The sequence below is a fragment of the Taudactylus pleione genome, unplaced genomic scaffold, assembly GCF_031769625.1.
Source record: "Taudactylus pleione unplaced genomic scaffold, aTauple2 ptg000233l, whole genome shotgun sequence".
NCBI lineage: Eukaryota > Metazoa > Chordata > Amphibia > Anura > Myobatrachidae > Taudactylus > Taudactylus pleione.
In genome coordinates, this window is record NW_028284635.1 from 378,366 (window position 1) to 398,624 (window position 20,259).

The 20,259-nt window shown below is 42.8% G+C and overlaps 1 protein-coding gene across 1 annotated transcript in view; it reads left to right on the forward strand.

The window, feature by feature from the left end:
- Positions 1-20,259, forward strand: part of SKAP2 (src kinase associated phosphoprotein 2) — a 324,646-nt gene that overhangs the window by 19,190 nt on the left and 285,197 nt on the right. Inside the window, exons 2-3 of the mRNA XM_088479429.1 lie at positions 7,525-7,630; positions 14,761-14,786. Coding sequence (XP_088335555.1) covers positions 7,525-7,630; positions 14,761-14,786 — 132 coding nt within the window. The remainder of the gene's footprint in view (positions 1-7,524; positions 7,631-14,760; positions 14,787-20,259) is intronic.

Consider the following 20,259-nt stretch of genomic DNA (forward strand, 5'->3'; position numbering starts at 1 on the left):
TCTGTTGTGAGGCTCCAAGTCAGCATTTTGTATAAACTGTTATGGTTTTCTATCTCTCTTTCCTAAGTGGAGGAGACATGCTCTTTCTGTGCATCCTTACCCCCCTCCCGCATAAATGTGTCATTCCTGTGCTGACCAGTCTGGCCTTGACTTCACTCAAAAGCACATATACAGATAGATCCATACACATCTTGAGATGCGCACGCCTCTGAATTGGCAGCATATGTACGTGGTTTTCTACGTCATCATCATCATTGATGTGTACATTTACCTGTTCTATACTAGGTGCAAAAGAGTGCGGGAGTACGGGTGGCCCCAGCGGGAGTGCGGGTGGCCCGCTATTGCTGAGACCAGTCGGCGGTCTCTGTAGTATCTATATAGATCGTTTATGTGCATTGTCAGGATCATGCAGCATAGAGGGACATGCAGCGCAGGCGGGTGTCCCCAGCGTCTGGCTGGGGTCCTGTGTCGCTGACTCCATCTACAGCGACAAAGCCACCGGTACGGGGGGTGGTGAGGGGCAGCGCTGAGCGTCCTATAGGACGCTCTGCGCTGCCAACTCTATGTAAAAGCTGCTTTGTGCAGCCTGGGAGTAGTAAATTCCCGGGTATTACCATTCAGACATAAGCAGGGTAATAGCAGGGTAATTTCCCGGGACTTAGGTCCCGGGAAATTCCCTGGTCGATTGGAGGGTACAGGTACCTTTCAGACAGACGCGGCAACCCGGGAATTTGGCTGAGCCAGGCCAAATTCCCGGGATTCTCGGTATGTCTGAAAGGGGTATTAACGAGAGCGCCCCTTCGCACCGCTGCTACACCTCTCAAGTGGATGCAATTAGAATGCATTTGACTTTGCAATCTTGACTTTGCAAGAAAATTGAGGCCGAGATCGGATGATTGAAGGAATGCTTTTGTTTTCCAACTGTTTTATCGGTGAAATGCTAAAACAATCGTTTATACACACTATACAATAAATTAGCCCGATCATTCGATTAATTGTATAGTGTGTACATAGCTTCACAGCTCTACCAACCTCATACACAGGCAATCTGACACAACTGTTAAAACTTTCAAGAAATCACATGTAATTCCACATTGACTATCTCATCTCAATATAGAGACTTTATTACTCATACAAATTGTTATATTTCTAAAAACTGCAACGTTCATAAAACCAATACTTGATTTTATATTTACAGGATAATCAAATCTATAAGTGTCTTAACTAAATTCCAAAGGGTAAATCTCCACCTTTCAAATTCCCACCTGTGATTATCTGCCGGAGTATTCATCACTATATAAACACGTACATTAAGCATAAGCAGTTTATCTCAGCAGTTAAGATTGTCTGAGGTGATCATCCTATTTCATTTTAAAGCTTTTTTTCTTCTGCTCTATTTTACCCAAGTGCTTGTGGTACATTTTATCTCTCTTTTCACAAATCATTTCTCTCTGTAATTGACACTAAGTAATTTGTAAATGGTATGTTATCACTTATCTCGGCTTACATCCTACTAGCTTGTATTAACTGTTCCTTTAAGTATACCAGTACATTCTCTCTCTGGAGGGAACGCCAAGGCAGTCAAGATTGTTAATTTAAACAGTAGCTAAACAAATATTGCTATCTATTTTCAGAAAGAATGTTATGTTAACATTTTTTATGTTTTTTTTTTTTTTACTTATCTAAGCTAGACTTTACTGGTTAACATGAGCCTTGTGCTAGTTTTCCGGCAGAGCTTTCTGGTAGGTGTCCCAAATGACTTATCTAGCTAGAAGGGTACATCAATAACAACAGTTGCACAGTTTTGTACGAAAAATCCCCACTTACCTATATAATTGATACTCGGTGTGAGCCACTGGCGTAACTATAGAGGGTGCAAGGGGTGCGCTTGCTATGGGGCCTGGGGGCTTAGGGGGCCCGCCGGCCCAGCAAGAAATCCACTGAACGGTCTACAGTCAAGTACAGCGCCAATGTTATATTTAATCAGAAGCCGGTCACAAATCAATAGGAACTCACAGACCAGCAGCCAATCAACAGCGGCTGCTGGTCCGCGAGTCCGATTGGCTCGTGACCGGCACCTGTTTAAAAATTACATCGGCTCTCTTAGAAGCTGGGAGGAAACGTGGCTATGATTACATCCCCGGACCAAGGCCACGCCTCCTCCCATCTTCAATAAGTTCAGTGAAGAGAGATGGAGTGACGAGCTGGGCTCAGGAGAAGGTAAATAGTGCAGGGTGGGTGCAGGTGGGTGCTGTTTAACACACGCAGTGCTGGCGGCGATGCGTGTGTTAAACAGCAGCCAATGAGAGTCAGATAGACTCTCATTGACTGCTGCAGCACCCACTGCAAGAGCCGGACTTCCGTCTTGCTCCTGCAGTGGGTAATGGGACAGACGTCATGACATTATGACGTCTCTCCCATTATGCTGAGTGCGCCAGCCCGGGAGGACTGGCGGGCGGCGGGAGAGGTGTCGCGGTCCGGAGCAGCAGCGTGGATTCAGGTAAGTATGTTTTTATATATTTAAAAAAAACAAAACTGTCAGCACTACTGGGGGTGCAACGGGGGAGGGGGGTGGCTACCATTGGGGGGACCTCTACTGGGGTGGGGGCACAACGGGGGGGGCTCCATTATTGGGAGGACCTCTACTGGGGGGGCTATTACTGGGGGCACCATTATTGGAAGGACCTCTATTGGGGGGGGGCTATTTCAGGGGGCACTTAATCGGGAGGGGGAACCTCAACTGGGGACCACTACTTGGGGGGGGGGACTACTACTGGGGGCATTATAAAAGGGGCCTACTACTAGGGGCACTGCACTGGGGGGACCACAACTGGGGGCAATAACAGGAAGGACCACTACAGGGACCACTGGATAGGAGGGGTCACTACTGGGGGCCTGCATCAGGGGGACCACTACTGGGGGCACTGCATGGGAGGGGGGGACTACTGCTGGGGGCACTATATAAGGGGCTTACTGCTAGGGGCACTGCGGGGACCACTACAGGGGGCACTAGATGGGGGGATCACTACCTGCATAAGGGGGACCACTACTGGGAAAACTGCATGGGGGGGACTACTGCTGGGGCCACTATATAAAGGGCACTGCATAGGGGGGGACTACTACTGGGGGCACTATATAAAGGGCACTGCATAAGGGGATACCACTACTGGGTGCACTGCATTTGGGGGGACCACTACTGGGGGCACTGAGTAAGGGGAATTAATTGGGGGCCTTCGGCACGGGCACATATAGGAATGTTGGGGGGGGCTCCCTTTTCAAATTTGCCCTGGGCTACAAATACCCTAGTTATGCCACTGCTATCAAGTAAAGGGGCAGTCTTCTGAATCTAGTGGCGGCCGTGAGCCAATCATGGCTCGAAGCACGCCAGCCAATGAGAAGCTGCCAAGTGGCAATTTCTCATTAGCTTGCTACCGGCACCAGAATTAAGAAGCTGCCCCTTCACCCCACCGCTTACCTCCCACATTGAGCACAGCTTTACTGTGCCTAGTGCTGCTCTGCAGAGGAGGGGGCCCGCACTGAGGGCCTGATACAGAGCCGGACGCAATTAGCGTTCGCTCGTCCAGAAAATAGGGGTGGCTATTCAAATGAACCGTTCGCTCTTTGCGGTCTGTTCACGCCTCTAGGTCTGAGCGAGCGAACAAAACTTGCGGTCGTTTTTTGGAAAAATACGCCCCCTGGCCGCTCGCATCCTACGTCATGCTATTTATTAGATTAATCGAGTACATCGACCAGCGTTTGAACTGCTCGCAATTCTTGTGGTTGTTTTTTGCTACCACAATCTTGCGAGCAGTTCTGGCTATAAAACAACCCAGTGACGTGGTCAATGACGCTGCTGTTTTAATTATGCACACCCATAAAACGCCCGTTTTGACCTTTAAGCACGCCTGCGTCCTGATCTCCACTCCCCGTTTTCAAGCACCTTCCCCTGTTACCACCCACATACGCCTCTTTCTGTCGCTCAAATTATCAGGCATTCGCTATTTTGCGAGCACATGAATTTCGACCGCACTGACTGGTTCGCGCATGCGTATAACGATCCGTACGCATGCGCAGTTGGGCAAACATCGCTCGGAGCGAACGAGAGGCCGCTTACGAGCGGCTCTGAATCAGGCCCTGAGTCTGCACATGGGCCCCCTCCTTTCTTAAAACGCCCCTGTGCTGAGCTAAGTATAAATATAATATTGTGAACTGATTGGCTGGAGTTATCTTTAGAAAGTGCAACTTTAGCTCCATAACCAATGTCAGAGCAGGTTGTATTATTTCAAATTGTTGTGAATTGTTCCAAAGTGTGCGTGCTCAGAGTGTGTGATATTACAGAGCCAAACAATCTCTTCTAAAGCCCCGAACCCACTAGAGGATTGTTATGAACGATAGCGATACAGTTGAACTATATATCGTTCAAATCGTCCAGTGTGTATGAACGAACAATGGGCACTCCCGTGGGTCATTAACAATATCCCCAGTCGTCTGTACATGCAGATCTATCAGGACATATCGTTAACGATGGTATGCTGCCGAATGCAGCATGGCCCCGCTCCCCCCCAATCCGTCGATTATCGTTGCCGGCATTGGCAAGTGTGTATGCACTTGCTGATGCCGGCACCCCCGCTGGGTCCATCACTGACGAGTTCGCTCCGTACAACCATCATCCAGTGTGTATAGGGCTTAAGATATTCAAAGAAAGCTTTTTCTTTAATACAAATATGAAAGCTCAGTAGTCGGGATTCAAAAATAAGATGCCATCTTCTTCCACATTTAATTTCAGAATACAATATGGTACGTTTACTGTACACTGGAGTTTGTGAACAGATGGTGCATAATGCTGAATGGGTTAAATACTTAAATTATCAGAGAATACTTGAACACATTTATCAATAATTGTAAATTTTATTAAATGATAGAGAAATATTTTTTACTGAGTCCTATATATTTTTTATTATGTAATCGAATTTATTTATATGTCATATACACAATTGTTATACATTATTTATGCTACCTTGAACTTAAGTCTTTCAAGATGTAAGCTCACATGAAATAGATACTGTATAAAATTGATGTAAAATTTATTGTATGTAGTAAATTCTGTATGAAAACTTAAAATCCAAAGTGACAGCACTTAGTAGCCTGCTATGTTACAGAAATGTGGCCTGAAGAACGGAGTTTGGGGCCCTATAAGCCTTATAAAATCATTAAAGTCATTTATTTTGAATGTCAATATTGTAGATGTTTTACTGAGAGCTCAGATAAGTAATTTAGGAAGCTTATTGAGGCTGTACAATAGTACTCTATATATAGTCTATACAAGTATAATGGCTGACATTTTCCCTTCCTGCTCTTTCTATAGGTAAAAGTAGGTACTCTAATACATAAAAAGAGGCCAGATTGATACAATTTTGCTGAGAAATATTCCAATTCTACAGTAGAGTCTATGGCCATACTACACCTATCAATGCTCAGATGTGACACACAGTGGCGTCACAAGGGGGGTACGGGCCGTACCCTGGTGTCACCCGCCGAGGGGTGACACCAAGGTGCAGGCTTCCCCTCAGTGACAGGAGCCAGGTGCTGCACTGTAGAATAAAGTGCAGCACTTGGCTGTCACAGTGAGAGAGCCTCAAGTGCCCGCACCTCCGCCACCCCCCACCACTCCATAGAGATACACGGCTGGGGACCGGTTTAGGGCCGCGAGGCACCGCCCCCTTTCTGAGGCCATGCCCCCTTTTTGGGGGCACATGCGGCTTCGCTGCGCACAAGGCATCCCTACCTGCACCAGGTGTCACCGCGGGGAGGGACGCCACTGACTAGCATACATCATAGTGCAAAGCAAAAAGCTGTAACTTTAATAACCGAGATCAGTTATTCCAATTATTCGTTTCACTCCATCCTCAAATTAATAACAATCAAGCGCAGTAGAGACAATCAGGCAGCTACACTGAGGTGGATAACATACATTATATACGCAGCAAACATAGATTTTCACACACCGATATGCGCCCAATACCACTGAATTAATATGTGGACCTAGGTTATCACAGCTGGATGAACTAATTACGAAAATTGTTGCATCATCTACAGTATACAAGGCCTGGTGCGGATAATAAATACTACATAATAGTTCCAATTTGTGGCACATGAAAGGAGTGAGGCTTAGTGAATTGAGGGAAATAACTTTGTGTATTTGTGATTGTGCTTTCGTAGATTGGGGTATGGATGGATGGTTTATGGGTATCTGTGTTTTGTGGCTTGGATGGATTTAGGGTTTGGAGGGGTATATTATGGCTACAGTTGGGTGGATTATGGCTACAGTTGGGTAGATTATGGCTGTGGTTGGGTGCAATATGGATACGGTTGGGTGTAATATGGATATGGTTTGGTGTATTATAGGTATGGTTAAGTGCATTATAGGCAGATCATGGAGTCGGCAAACTTTGTTCTTAAATGTTTGACCTCCAGTGTTTTGATTGTCTTTGAATTAATGAAAAACACAGGTCTCATGGGAGGGTATCCTGGTGTTTTGCTAGTTAGAGGGAGTTGGTCATGGAGAATTTTTGTGAGGATTTCCTTAAATATTCTATGAAAGTAAAATCCCTGCCTTTCTATAATTTCTATTTTTTATTATATGAATTCCAAAGTGGATAATTGGGCAAAGTAAAAATAAGTAACATCACGAGCAACTAAGGCCCTGATTCAGAGACGGACGCTCTGACAGAGCGCTCGCTCTGAATCAGGGCCGTCTCTGCTCCTTTTTGGAGCGGCCTCCTGGCCACTCGCATAGCTGTGGGTGACCACCCACAGCTATAGCGAGTGGCCAAAATGATGGTCGCGATGGTCAAGACCATCGCGACCATCGGGCTTGCGACGAGACCCTGTGGTAGGGTCTCGCTTCCGCAAGCCCTGGAGTGCTTTTGGCTCTATCAGAGCCAAAAGTACTCCCACTGACATCACTAGTGATGTCAGTGGGGCTGGACACAGACGGTAGGCGTTCCCATGGGAACGCCTCTATCTGGGCAGCCACGCCCCCGGCACGCCCACCAAATGGGACGTGCTGTCAATCACCATCGACAGCACGCCCCCTTTGGTGCGAGACCCTTAACAACGGCTTGGCCGTCGTTATTCGGGTCTTGCGCATGCACACAACGGAGCCGCCTCCGTCGTGCGCATGCGCACTTGGGCACCATCGACCGGCTTGCGAGCGCTCAGCGCTCGCGAGCGGGTCTGAATCAGGCCCTAAGTACGATGGCTTAACCATTAATGTTATCAGAAATACCATAAGAAACCGGGGATCTATGTACTAAGCCTTGGATGGAGATAAAGTGAACGGAGATAACGTACCAACCAACCAACCAGCTCCTAACTGTCATTTTTCAAACACAGCATGTGAAATGGCAGTTAGGAGCTGATTGGCTGGTACTTTATCTCCATCCAAGGCTTAGTAAATAGACCCCATGTCTGTGATTATAAAATGTAACTTTTATTTTGTCTGACATTACTTTTTTTTTCTAGAATTGGAAGCTTTTCTATCTGATACCTTAAAAGCAGAAACATTGTCAAAAAAGGCAAAAGAGAAGAAGGACACCCTTATAAAGAAAATAAAGGATATTAAATTTAAGTACGTATAAGTAGATGCTAGGATTGTCCAATAACATTATATACATACACTCATACGTATATATACAGTGTTGCTGTTTTCTTATTGTTTTGTTGATTCCGAATCAAACACAGTTAACTCATGTCACCCAACCTAAACATTGGCATTGGCTGCAGCTCGCTGTCATGTACTGTATGTGGCTTTGAAGATGCTTCCAAATATGATAATTAATTCCAATCATCCATTATCTGCATGTCGACATTATCCAATTTCTGACATTATTCATGACACATACAGATCAGATGTGCACACATATTGATTGACCTAATGCAAATTTTATAGTCCCAGCAAAATAGCCAAATATCATTTATGTAACATTATACACATAAAAGGTGTCTCTTGAACAAACATGTCACTTCTGACATATGAACACGCCAATATTGTCTTGAAATCTTCAGTGTGTATTCTAACAAGATACTAACTTTAGAATATTAGATGACCCAATACATTCCAGAATTTGTAAAATATATAAAGCAAATGTGGGTGATGTATAAACATATATGTAAAGCTTTCTTATGTCACTAAATATAGCCTTATATTTTACATTATGGAGTTTATTATTCCTGGTTATACGTTTCTTTAATGTAAGAAGTAAAGTCTGTACACACTGCAACATACTGACAGAGAAGCGGCAATTGCAGATCTTGAGTCACACTGCGCAGGTGACAAGGTGCATTACTGTGGTCACTCGCAGCGAGTATTTATTCGCATTGTGATTGACAGTCAGGGAGCATATATGGGAAGTAACGGGGAGAGGCGGTAAGGAACGCAGACATGTTGAAACTTTTTTGGAGGCATGTCTCACCATGCCACTGCGAACCCGTATGCAAGGAATATGGCTCCAGCGTCTCAGTTACTGCAGCCATCCTGTGGAACCATAGACTCACCCAGGAGTTCAAAAACCGAATGATCTGCGACCGATGCTACGTCTTTGTATGCATTTGCTGCAACATTTAAGGCAGATGCTTGGATTTGCAAAGCCGCAGGTGGCATCTCAATACTTCTCCCGGCAGCTGCAACATTTGCATATTTTCTCATCACAGCCTCATACACATATGCAGCAGTGGCGGTATTAGCGTACAACTCTGAATCAGGCTCCTAGGCTGATGCAGACAGACTGGCATTGAATCAAACAGAATGACAGTTTGGATGCAGTTGAATTATAATCATTATAATTGTAATTATCTTATATATAAAGTATTGGTCTGTTTGTTTGTTTGTTTGTTTGTTTGACTGTCCGGTTATGCATTCGGACACCCATGCACAGATTAGGATGAAACCAATGTGAGGTGGTCCAGTTAAATCATGCCAATGTTTTAGGGGGGGTTAGGGTTGGTGTATGCTGGGCAGATCTTTGACCCGGGGAGCCTGTTCTGAGCCTTCCACTGGATGAATTTGGATGAAAACTTCAGAGTGGTAACATTGGATCCCAGAAGGCATACTAGGGGGTTGAGGTCCCAGTCGGACCTCCCATTAGTATACGACGGGCAGTACTTTGACACGGGGAGCCTGTTCCGGACCTTCCACTGGATGGATTTGGATGAAAACTTCACAGAGGGGTGGGAATTGGTTTGGGTGCCTAATGGAGTTGTTGGGGTCCCGGTTGGACCTCACGGCGGAGTGTGCTGGGCAGAACTTTGACCCTGGGAGCTTGTTCTGGGCCTTCCAGTGGATGGATTTGGCTGACATCACATAATAAAACTTAATAACTTGAAGATATACCCCTGCACCGACTGGGATGAAACCAACACGATGTGGTCCAGTTGGATCATGGCCAGGTTTTAGGTGGGTTAGAGTCCCAATCAGACCTCTCGTTGATGTACCCTGGACAGAACTTTGACCCGGGGTAGACTGTTCTGGGCCTTCCACTACATGGATTTGGAAGAAAACTTCACAGAGGGGAGACAATTGGTCTGGGATGCCTTATGGAATGTCTGGGGTCCCGGTCAGACCTCACAATGTAGTGTGCCAACTTTGACCCATGGAGCCTGTTCTGGGTCTTCCACTGGATGGATATGGATGACATTACATAATAAAACTTAATAACTTGAAGATTTAAAATGGGTACTTCAGCTAGTCCTTTATACTGTATATAAAATGCTTTGAAATATTATGCAGCACTTTAGATTGAGGAGATCATTGTGAATCCTGCATTTCATGGAATTGACAGTGTAAATTAATTTTGCTTTGTGGTGTGATTTTGAATTATGGGCGTAGCAAAAATCACAGCAGGGACTCCTTGCAGAAAACTCAAGGAACAATTCAAAAGAAAAGTGTGAAATACTGCAGCCAAATGAGGCTAATATTTAGCTAATATTTAAAGAAAGAGACTCCCCCCTCTGTCACTGCAAGATCCAGCTGTGTCACTTTAGGCCCACCCTATGTCACTCCAGGCCTCTCTCTAGGCACCCTCTGTGTCACTCCAGGCTTTTCTGTGTCACTCCAGGCCCACCCTGTGTCTCTCCAGACCCTCTGTGTCTGTCTAGGCTCCCCCTGTGTCACTCCCCTGGCCTCCGGGGGCACCACCATGCAGCACCCCCTTGGCTGGCGCCCCTTGCAAGTGCCATCCTGGCCAAGGGGTAGATTCACCCCTGATAACAAAAAAATACTTTAACATTTAAAAAGCTGTTTAGAATTTGCCAATTAATTTTCGACCTCCTACCAAAGCTTCATTGATAGTGGCCTGTAGGGGTGGAACAGGCGGTATCATTCAGAAATTTTCATAGGAATGTCTTTGGTCTAAAATTCTATATGAATACAAAAATGTCCGGTGCTGTCTAAATAAAAAAATAATAAACCCTATACAAGGATATAAATCTAAACCAATATTAGCTGATGGGTAATCTCATTTACTCAAAGTGGGTGAACTGAAGGCGGATAAAGAATTTCAAATTGTGCTTATTAGGACTCAAAATAAAAAATAGTTTTTATTTAATACATCAGTCAGATAATGAGGAGTGTATCCTCCACAGTATTGCAACAAAATAAACCCAAAATTTATATAGTGGATTTTTTTATGCTTCTGTTAAGGACACATTTATTGGAAACATTTAAATAAAATTTAAATGTTGAAGATGGTGATATATTATGATGGTAATTACAAGACAATGGCAGTATAACATAAAAATAAATAAATAGTCCAAAAACAGAATACAAATAAAGCATGAAATGAGCATAAAATGTACATAAAAATGTCTCACTGTATGTGGCCTGTAATGCGCTTCATCAGGTGCTGCAATATGGTGTAGGATACACTCCTCCGATTACTCACTGTGAATAAATGAGATTACAAGTTGGCTAATATTGGTTTGGATTTATATCCTTGGGAGGTTTTATTACTAATCTAGACAACACCGGACATCATTATTTTTATTCCTACCTATTTGGAGGTTTGAGAAAGTCCTCTCAGTCATTGGCTGCAGCCTAGAGCAGTCGTTCAGTGTAGGCACATCAATCATCTGCTAACATGCTCAACCTGACGTTATTGTCAGGTTCTCCAGCATGTTTGCCTGATGATAGATGTCTAAACGACCAGCAGGAGCACGCATCGCTGGTCGTTTTTGACATCTTTTCAAACAATATGCAAACGATTTATGAACTATTGAATGATAACGATATTGTTATCGTTCAAACGCTCAACTTAATCATCTAGTGGATGGGCACCTTTACACTCAAAAGCCATTGTACGTTAGAGATCTGCTCACAGTAATCCTGACTCTCACTTACGGCCTCTTTGTAATGGGAATAGAATTCTGTTAAATGCTGCAAATGTACAATGGTGCTCTTTACGAGGGAGCTATAATAAATGTGGCAATCAGAGGTGGCCACGTTGGCGGCTATTGGCGATCATCTATCTGTGACTTTATGTAAATGTCACTACAATGCCCACCCCAGGAGCGTATTTATAATGGGTGCAGGGTGTGCGGTGCACATGAGCCCCTGAGTCCACACCTTACAGCCATATTATGCTTATCTCTCCGGAGTCCCACGTCGGCTCCGGTGTCAGCACTGTAAAAACGATAGATGAAACATGAAACGCCCCTGGCCCTCCCCATATGTACATCCGTGCGTCCGGATGTGCAAGGACTGAGACGCTCCCTGTCAGCGTCCATAGGCGCAGCAATATCGATTGGTGTATCTTTAGATGCACCATCGGTCTCACCATCAAAAATTGTGCCAGCAGTACGGCAGGTGCAGTGTCTCTGTCCAAGTATGGCCTCCTATGTGAGTGGCTGAGCATTTGTGTGCGCAGCCACTGTCCCCGACACACCCGATACACTCCCATAACACACCCATAATACGGACCAGCTCTGTGCGTCTGTTTAGCCACCTCCCAGTCATCTCCCAGTCACCGCCCAGAACTTTTTCAAGACATTTCTGATACCCTGCATCTTGATCACAACATCGCCTTTATGTGTACACTATAATGCATGTGCCATACAAGTTTTTAAGGATTTTCACGAACGCAAAGTAGCAAAAAGTCGCTCAACTATGTGAACATCGGCATTGTGGACGAATCTGATTCAGGAGCAAAATGTGCTCATGCCATGTCAGCCATACATCTATTGATCTTGGCAACTCTCCTTTCTATTAAGAACCGCACCCATCAGTATGTTGTGAACGATGATATATTTTATATTTGTTATTCGGTTGAATATATTGTCAATATCGATATATATCAACGTCTCAAATTTTCTTTTGAGCCTGATATTGTATATTCAACTATTATTAGTTGAATGTAATATACTATGTTAAGGTTGAGCATATATATTCTTTAGAATCAGTATTTCATTATTTAGATTCTATTTTATTATTTTTTATTGCTTCAAATTTTCTTGTGAATTTAATATCGTATTAGTTAGCAATGGTCTAATATAGTATATTATGATTGGGTTGAGCGTATTATTTTAGAAGTAATACTTTTCTATATATTATGTTTTTTTCAATATTTTATTTTCAATTGTAATTAATTTTTTAATCTTTATAAACTTTTTTATTTTATATATATATATATTATTATTTCTTACATAATATAATGTGAATGTATAAATATGTCTTATTTAAAAGTTTTATATGATATGTATATTGTATACACTGATAGAACCACAATGGATGATTACACTCAAGAACATGCTTTTGCACTAATAGAATTTTTAAGCGTCACCTGTGGGAGCAGGTATATTAAGGTATCATTCAGCTCTCCCTATTACCTTTGAAAAAGTCACATGACACGTGACGAAACGCGTTAGATGGGACGATCCATTTCAAACTCATTCTGTTACACTGGTTTTATTATTGCCTTGTTATATCGGATTGATGTTCCACTGACGTCTATACTCAGGACCTTGCTGCATGATCTTTACACCAGCAGCATCCGGCTTGGCTGTGCACATTCCTGGCTTGAATTCACGGGACACCGAAGTACAGATATAGGGGGGCCCCCATATTGCTGTATCAACAGTCCGTGAGTACACGATACATACACTGTGAACGTGGTCCGGCATTATTTGTGATTAGACCCACCTGTGATTGTGACAGTTCACCTGCCTGGCTTAGCTGTGCTATTTGGTTACCACTATATAGAGTCTGTGTCCATATATCCATTGCTGTTGTGGTTTTGAACCCGGAAGAGACACTCTGTTGGATTAATGTGTGGTTCTACACATTACAATTTATGTCAGCACAAGGCCAATTAAAACAACGTTGGGAACAAAATAAGTGCCTGTGATCACAGGCCCTGATTCAGAATCGGACGCTCTGACAGAGCGCTCGCTCTGAATCAGGGCCGGGCTATTATTTTTTTTTAACGGCCTCCTGGCCGCTTGCATAGCTGTGGGAGACCACCCACAGCTATAGAGAGCAGCCAGGAAGATGGACCATCGGGCTTGCGACGAGACCCTTGTGGTAGGGTCTCGTTGCCGCAAGCCCCAGAGGGATTTCGGCTCAAACAGAGCCGAAATCTCTCCTACTGACATCACTCGTGATGCCAGTGGGGCCGGCCCCAGACGGAGGCGTTCACATGGGAACACCTCTGTTTGGGCAGCCACTCCCTCGGCATGCCCACCAAAGGGGGTGTGATGTCACTCACCATCGACAGCACGCCCCCTTTGTAGCGAGACCCATAGCGATGGCTTGCCCGTTGCTATCCGGGTCTCGAGCCTGGTCCGTCGTGCGCATGCGCACTGGGCCAACATCGACCCACTTGCGAGCGCTCAGCGCTCGTGAGCGGGTCTGAATTAGGCCCAGAGTTTGTTCATCTGCTGCAACTCTATATATTATTATATTTTAACGTGAAAATTATTCAATGGATATAAGTGCCAGAATTGTGTTTTTTTTCCATGTCAACCATACAGAAAGGCACACTTGCCAACATCCTAGGCTGGGAATGTATGAACTATACACAGCATTCCTTATATAACCAACCACACCCAGATTAGCACAGGCCCATTTTCCGATAAGGCATTCCCTTTTCAAGTGAAGAAAATCTGTACAATCCCACGGTAGTCACCACTGTTGGCAGGTAATATTGGAAGGAAGGCAAGAGGTGTGTAAAACCCTTCATCTGAAAGTGAACTTATGTTTCTGGGCACTCAATTGATTAATCAAATGCAAAGGGTTTCATTCAATTCTGGGTGATATGCGCGGCCGGTCAGGGTCACTCATCGCCCAATAGCTTTGCTCATTTTTTCTCACAGCACATAGGGGTGGCATGAAGATTTCTTGAAATATTAAACGGTAATATGCCTACACTGCCTAGAATTGAATTCCTCACAATGACTACACACATGTTCTGGCAACTGCGGTTTCCTATTCTGTATTCTCTATAGTGTTATTTTAGCTTTTCCTCTTCAATTTTATAAGAATTCACAGCAATGCTAGCTGCTGGTATAAAATAATGCACATACAAAGGTACGGGTGTGAATTTGTAACTCTTCTAGGACTGACTAATGCTATATATTATTGAATTTTATTGCATAGTTACTATAATTATAGCAAGAACTTTTTATATTGATTACATAACTCATCTGTTTCCTAAATAACAGAAATACGGTATGATGATATTAATTTGTTTTTTTCTTCTTTTTTTCTAGCTACCCACAGGAATTTCATGATAAAGGTAATTATTTGTGACTCTATTAGCGCCCTCTATATACTATGGTGTACTCGCAAAACAAAATTAAGGTGCTAGAGCAGAATACACAGAAATGAAGATAATAGCACACCCTGCTGGCAGAGAGTAAAACAGCAGCTGACTACTGAGTTTATTTTTGAAGCATTAACTTCCGGATTGTGGCCATTAACTCTTAATGCACAGGTTAAACATTCTCCACAGCTATTTCTCCGGCTTATCTGTGCAAATACTGGGGCTCATTTACTGGTAGGTTTAAATCCAGCTGTAATAAGCATCTTGGCAAACTATGCCTTGCTGCGGGTGGGTTTGAAAATAAAATATGTGGGTGAATTTGGCTCTTTGAGGGGGAGGGGGGGATGCATCTTAGGGCAGCTTTAAATCGCAAGTGTAAAGCAACGCTGGCTAGAGTTGCTGCCAATCCAAGTTGCATTTTCCCAAATAATTACATTCGCACCCTTTGCATCACAATCTGGTTTATTCAGGTGCAAATTTTCACCTTTTAGCTAGATATATTAGAATACTGGCATTGCCTATGCTTTATTAACATTGCTGAGACCCTGAGTGCCATCTAGTATCAGACCCTCCAACATGACCCGTTCCATTATTTATTAAGTTTCTTATATAGCACAGAATATTCTGCAGCGCTTTACAAATGGAATCAACATTAATAGAGCAACACTGGATGTATATATATATATTTTTTTATTATTATTATTTTTTATATATTTATTATTATTATTATTATTATTATTACCAGTTATTGTATAGCGCACACATATTCCGCAGCGCTTTACAGAGAATATCTTACCATTCACATCTGTCCTTGCCCCAGTGGAGCTTACAACCTATATTCCTTACCACATGCTCACACACACACACACACACACTGTGGTCAATTTTGTGGGGAGCTAATTAACCTACCAGTATATTTTTGGAGTGTGGGAGGAAACCGGAGTACCCGGAGAAAACCCACGCAAGCACAGGGAGAATATACAAGCTCCTATCGATTCCTGCTTGTCTATACCTTTTAAAATTGTCGCTATTTAGCGTTATGAGTGGTACAAGAAATAAATGCTTTCAGACTTTGACTGTGGTTCCAAAGCACAAAAAGTTAATATTCAATATAAAAACAGATGGTTACACCCTGTAATCTAAATACAATTATCGCAAATAAATCATACAGACCCAAGGTACAGTTGTTACATCCGCACGCGCTCTAGACCCAGATACCGGCATCAAAGTAGAAACCTCCGTCAGCAGCAAAGCAATCAGACTGCCATCCAAGTTTAGAGAGCCCACATATATACTCTTAAGCTGGCCACACATCTAAAGATTATCTGTCCAACCAGCCAACTAGTTGATTGGTTGGAATGAAATCTGGTAAGGAATTCAATCAGCAATTTGTTTCCAAATGCTGGAAAATGGACCAAAACTGTTGTTTGAACAAATAGTTTAGATCAAGCATTTAACAAACTTGTCTGAACGACCATATTCATCTGTTTTCTGGCATTTAGGAGCAAATTGCTGATCATCATTTACTCCCATACGTTACCAGATTTTCATTCCAACCAATCAACAAGTTGGATGGTTGGATGTAAGTGTGTGGCCAGCTTTACAGAGATAGGCAATACAATAGAACAGTTTGGCATGATTCCATTGGTTCTTCTTCCTGGTTCTTCTGTTACAGTACAGTTCACAGGTCAATTCGTATGGACACAATCCAGCCTCCAACAGCCCTTTGTGTCCTTTTTCCTGCTGCATAATAAATCTAAGCTGGTTACATTACAGAGTACATTTTAATGTTTAACTATCTATAGTCCATAGTTTGCAGACACATGTTGCGATCTTCTCACCGATGATACCGGAAATCTATTGAGACACAGTGGATCAGTACAACACCAAACACGGTCTGCTTACCATCTACTAAACCTTAGATATCAAATTACATTTATTTCACAACATTAATAATACTGAGTAAACCTTGAATATTACAGTTTAATGCTAGGGAACCTTTTATGTAAGTGTGCAGTGTGTAAGTATTGGGGTTTTGGGAAAAGACGCTAGTTAGCATTGTGCAACTACGTGTTTGTGGAGTACACCATGGTACGTGTTTTGCAGGGTTAATAATTTTATATGTTTTAGTGACTGTCTGTATTTATATGGTGAGGACTTTTAACTTCTTTCTATTGCGTGGGAATCGCACGACGCTAAATAATAGCATCGCTGTATGTACTTATAATGGGCGAGATTCACTAAAATGGCGCTGGGCAGCCAGTCTCAAAATGGCGTCTCATTGCCATTCGCAAAATGGCGTCGTGCAGATTTAATTTTAAACCGATTCTGTCTCAGCCAATTATCCGGCTTTGACACTCCACACAGTTATGGCCGTAGTGGGAATTGAACCTATGACCTCAGTGCTGTAAGGCAGTAACGCTAACCATTACACCATATTTATAAATCCAGCAAGCAATTAATTGAAAGGTTGATAACCCTTTCTTTGTTACCGACAAGTATGTTAGCCAGAGGTATATGTAAATGTATTTATAAGGGAGCCTGTACACTTCTGATACTATGGACCTCTACCTTTCTGAATAAGATAAGCATGAACTTGATTTTAAGGACTTTTTTGTAAACAATTCTTATGCTCCTATATCTACCTCATTCTAAATCACCACTGCTTTTATTATATGTACTTATTATTCTGTTTTATGTCTATTTTATATATATATTTATCTATAGATATAGAAATAGTGGAGCTTTGGCGCCGTGGCCGGAAAATATATTGTAGGTAATGCAAGGTCTGTTCTGGTGATCACACTATAATATCCTCTTCTAAAAGGTGGCAGCTCTGTCCCTTCAATAAGCCGTCTGGTATAACGGTATGTGCTGAAATTTAGAAGAGGGGAGAGGGGACAAGAGCCTGATAGTGTGGTATTGTCAGATAATACAATGAACAATTTTTTAGAAGTAAGTGAGTACCCGTACCGTAAGTACACTTCTATATTAAGCGTAACAATAAATCCGTCTTTGGACAGGAATCCCTCACGTTCCACCTTTCTAATTGCTCTCTTCCCCCGACTCCAGTACACCAACAATTTGGATATCCTTAAAAGTGAACTACAGTCACTAGTATCCAATAGTTAATGTTTTTTTTATTTCATGGTAAATAATTTTTAAAACAGTGGAGATGTTGCCCATAGCAACCAATCAGTTTCTACTTAACATTTACCTAGCACCTTCTAGAAGATAATAGCTAGAATATGATTGGCTGCTATGGGCAACATCTCCACTTCTAAAAACTCTCACTTTAGTAAATTTACCCCTTGGTATACTACACCTATTGGCTCTGCATACTTCCACTAGCTATATATAGTAATCAGCCACAGAACCTGTATAATTCACATCTCCCAAATTAAAGGGATGATATGGCAAGCCTATATATGTTAGAGGACATCATATTAATAAAAGTATATATATGATGTAAACAAAGAACCTGCTTGGCGCATGTTGAGTTTGATGCATTTTGTTGTATGTATAACATAAGGTTTTATTGCTAAAGAACATACTGATATGAGTATGCTGAGCAGCATGTATCTCCAGATATGTTCAACTCCAAATGCCCAGTATTTCTATGTCAGGTATATACTGTAAATGTGTACTGTATACTTACGCCTAAAGCATACTTGCCGTCTCTCCATACGGCCGGGAGGCTCCTGAAAATCCAGCCACCTGGAAAAGTGGTCAAGTCTCCCAGAGCCGGCTTCATGCAGCTTCCCACTTACAGAGCGAAAGTGGGTGATCGGGGAGTCCAATGACCTGATTCGAACTGAATCGCATCATCGTGACCCCACCCCCTGTTTTGCAATACTAGTAATCGTAGCATTGTGTAGCAGGGGGTGGGGCTATGACTGTTCAACGACATGCAACCTGGAAGTCGGCAAATATAGCCTGAAGGTAGTGTAGGGACAGACATCCACAAACTTGTTGTTTTCCACACTACAAATTAAATGGGAAACTTCTTTCCTGCAGTAGCCCAAATAGAAATAACAAACAAGTAATATACATTAACTGCCAAGACGTAAAATAAAATAATATAGCCTCCATGTTAATGAATTAAGTTTTATGGGTCAGTATGCAAGAAGCCAATCAGAGGCGGTTATAATAGTGTTGCTAATGGTCATCATCATAGAATATTTTTATATCACCCTGCAATACCCTAAAGAGATAAGCTTTCTAAAGCTGCATACACACTTAATAATATCGCTCATGGAGCATATCGTTCAGTGTTTTCCGTGAACTCCCGGTCTCAATGTCGGGGACGACATTGAGTATACACACTGAACGATATCGTTAACGATATCATTCAGTGACGTCACCCTCCCTCATCCCTGAACCTGCACAACCTGATGATATCGTCAGGTTGACCTGCAAGTTCAGGCGATGAAAGACATTGTTAACGATTCTTGCATACACACTGGACGATATTGAACGTTATGAACCATAACAATATCGTTATCGTCCATATCGTTCAATTTATCGTCTAGTGTGTATGAGCCTTAAGGGGCGTCCATGTGCAAGTATGTGGCCTTACTGTGCTCAACTTCCCTGTCCTCTGTGCCGACTCTCCAGGCATAATGGGTTGGGTATGATATGTCTGCATGCAGGATGTTGATACATTATGTTGAAATGCCTAGAATGTTGACAGATGACATGTCGACATCCAGTGTCGACACTGGCATGATGTTAACATTTTCAGAATATCGACAGTACTATTTTATCTTAAAACTAACCCTAACTGTAGCCTAACCTTAATCCTAATTGCATGTGTTGTCATTGTTACTGTCAACATTTTGAACATGATGTCATTATTGTGCATTTAATGAATTTATTACACAAGTAGAAGTGCATTTAATGGTATGTTTATCTGCATATGTGCAACTGAAATGGCAAAATAGTCTTAATTCAAAGTATAGGGATGAGGTTGAGTCTCTGGTACCCAATGGTCCCGACAGTCAGAATCCTAACAGATTTCTGTAGGTATTAAAACCCTTACCCTCCACCTAACCCTAACCCACCCCTCCCGCAGGTTGACCCTAACCCATAGGCAAACGCAGGGGGATTTCTAGTTGCCTGTAAACCTCCCTCCCCAGCCCATACCATGACCACAATAGAAATAGTAATATAATAGAATTTTCCTAGTGCTGCATGTTCTTCTCAGTATCACAAATGAAATACTTTTCACCACCTGTGCCAACCAGTAATGTGGCTGATGTGTCAGCCAGTAATAAATACACCTGTAGGATATCTGGAAAACATAAATACAACTTGTATTTCTGTATTGAGAGGCATAGATGGGACCAGCGTTAGGAGGGCGTGCTGGTTCTTGTAGTGCCATTAGGAGGACTTAGGGGTTACTCCAAGGTAAGCTAGCTCTCAATTCAGGTATATTTGTATGTGC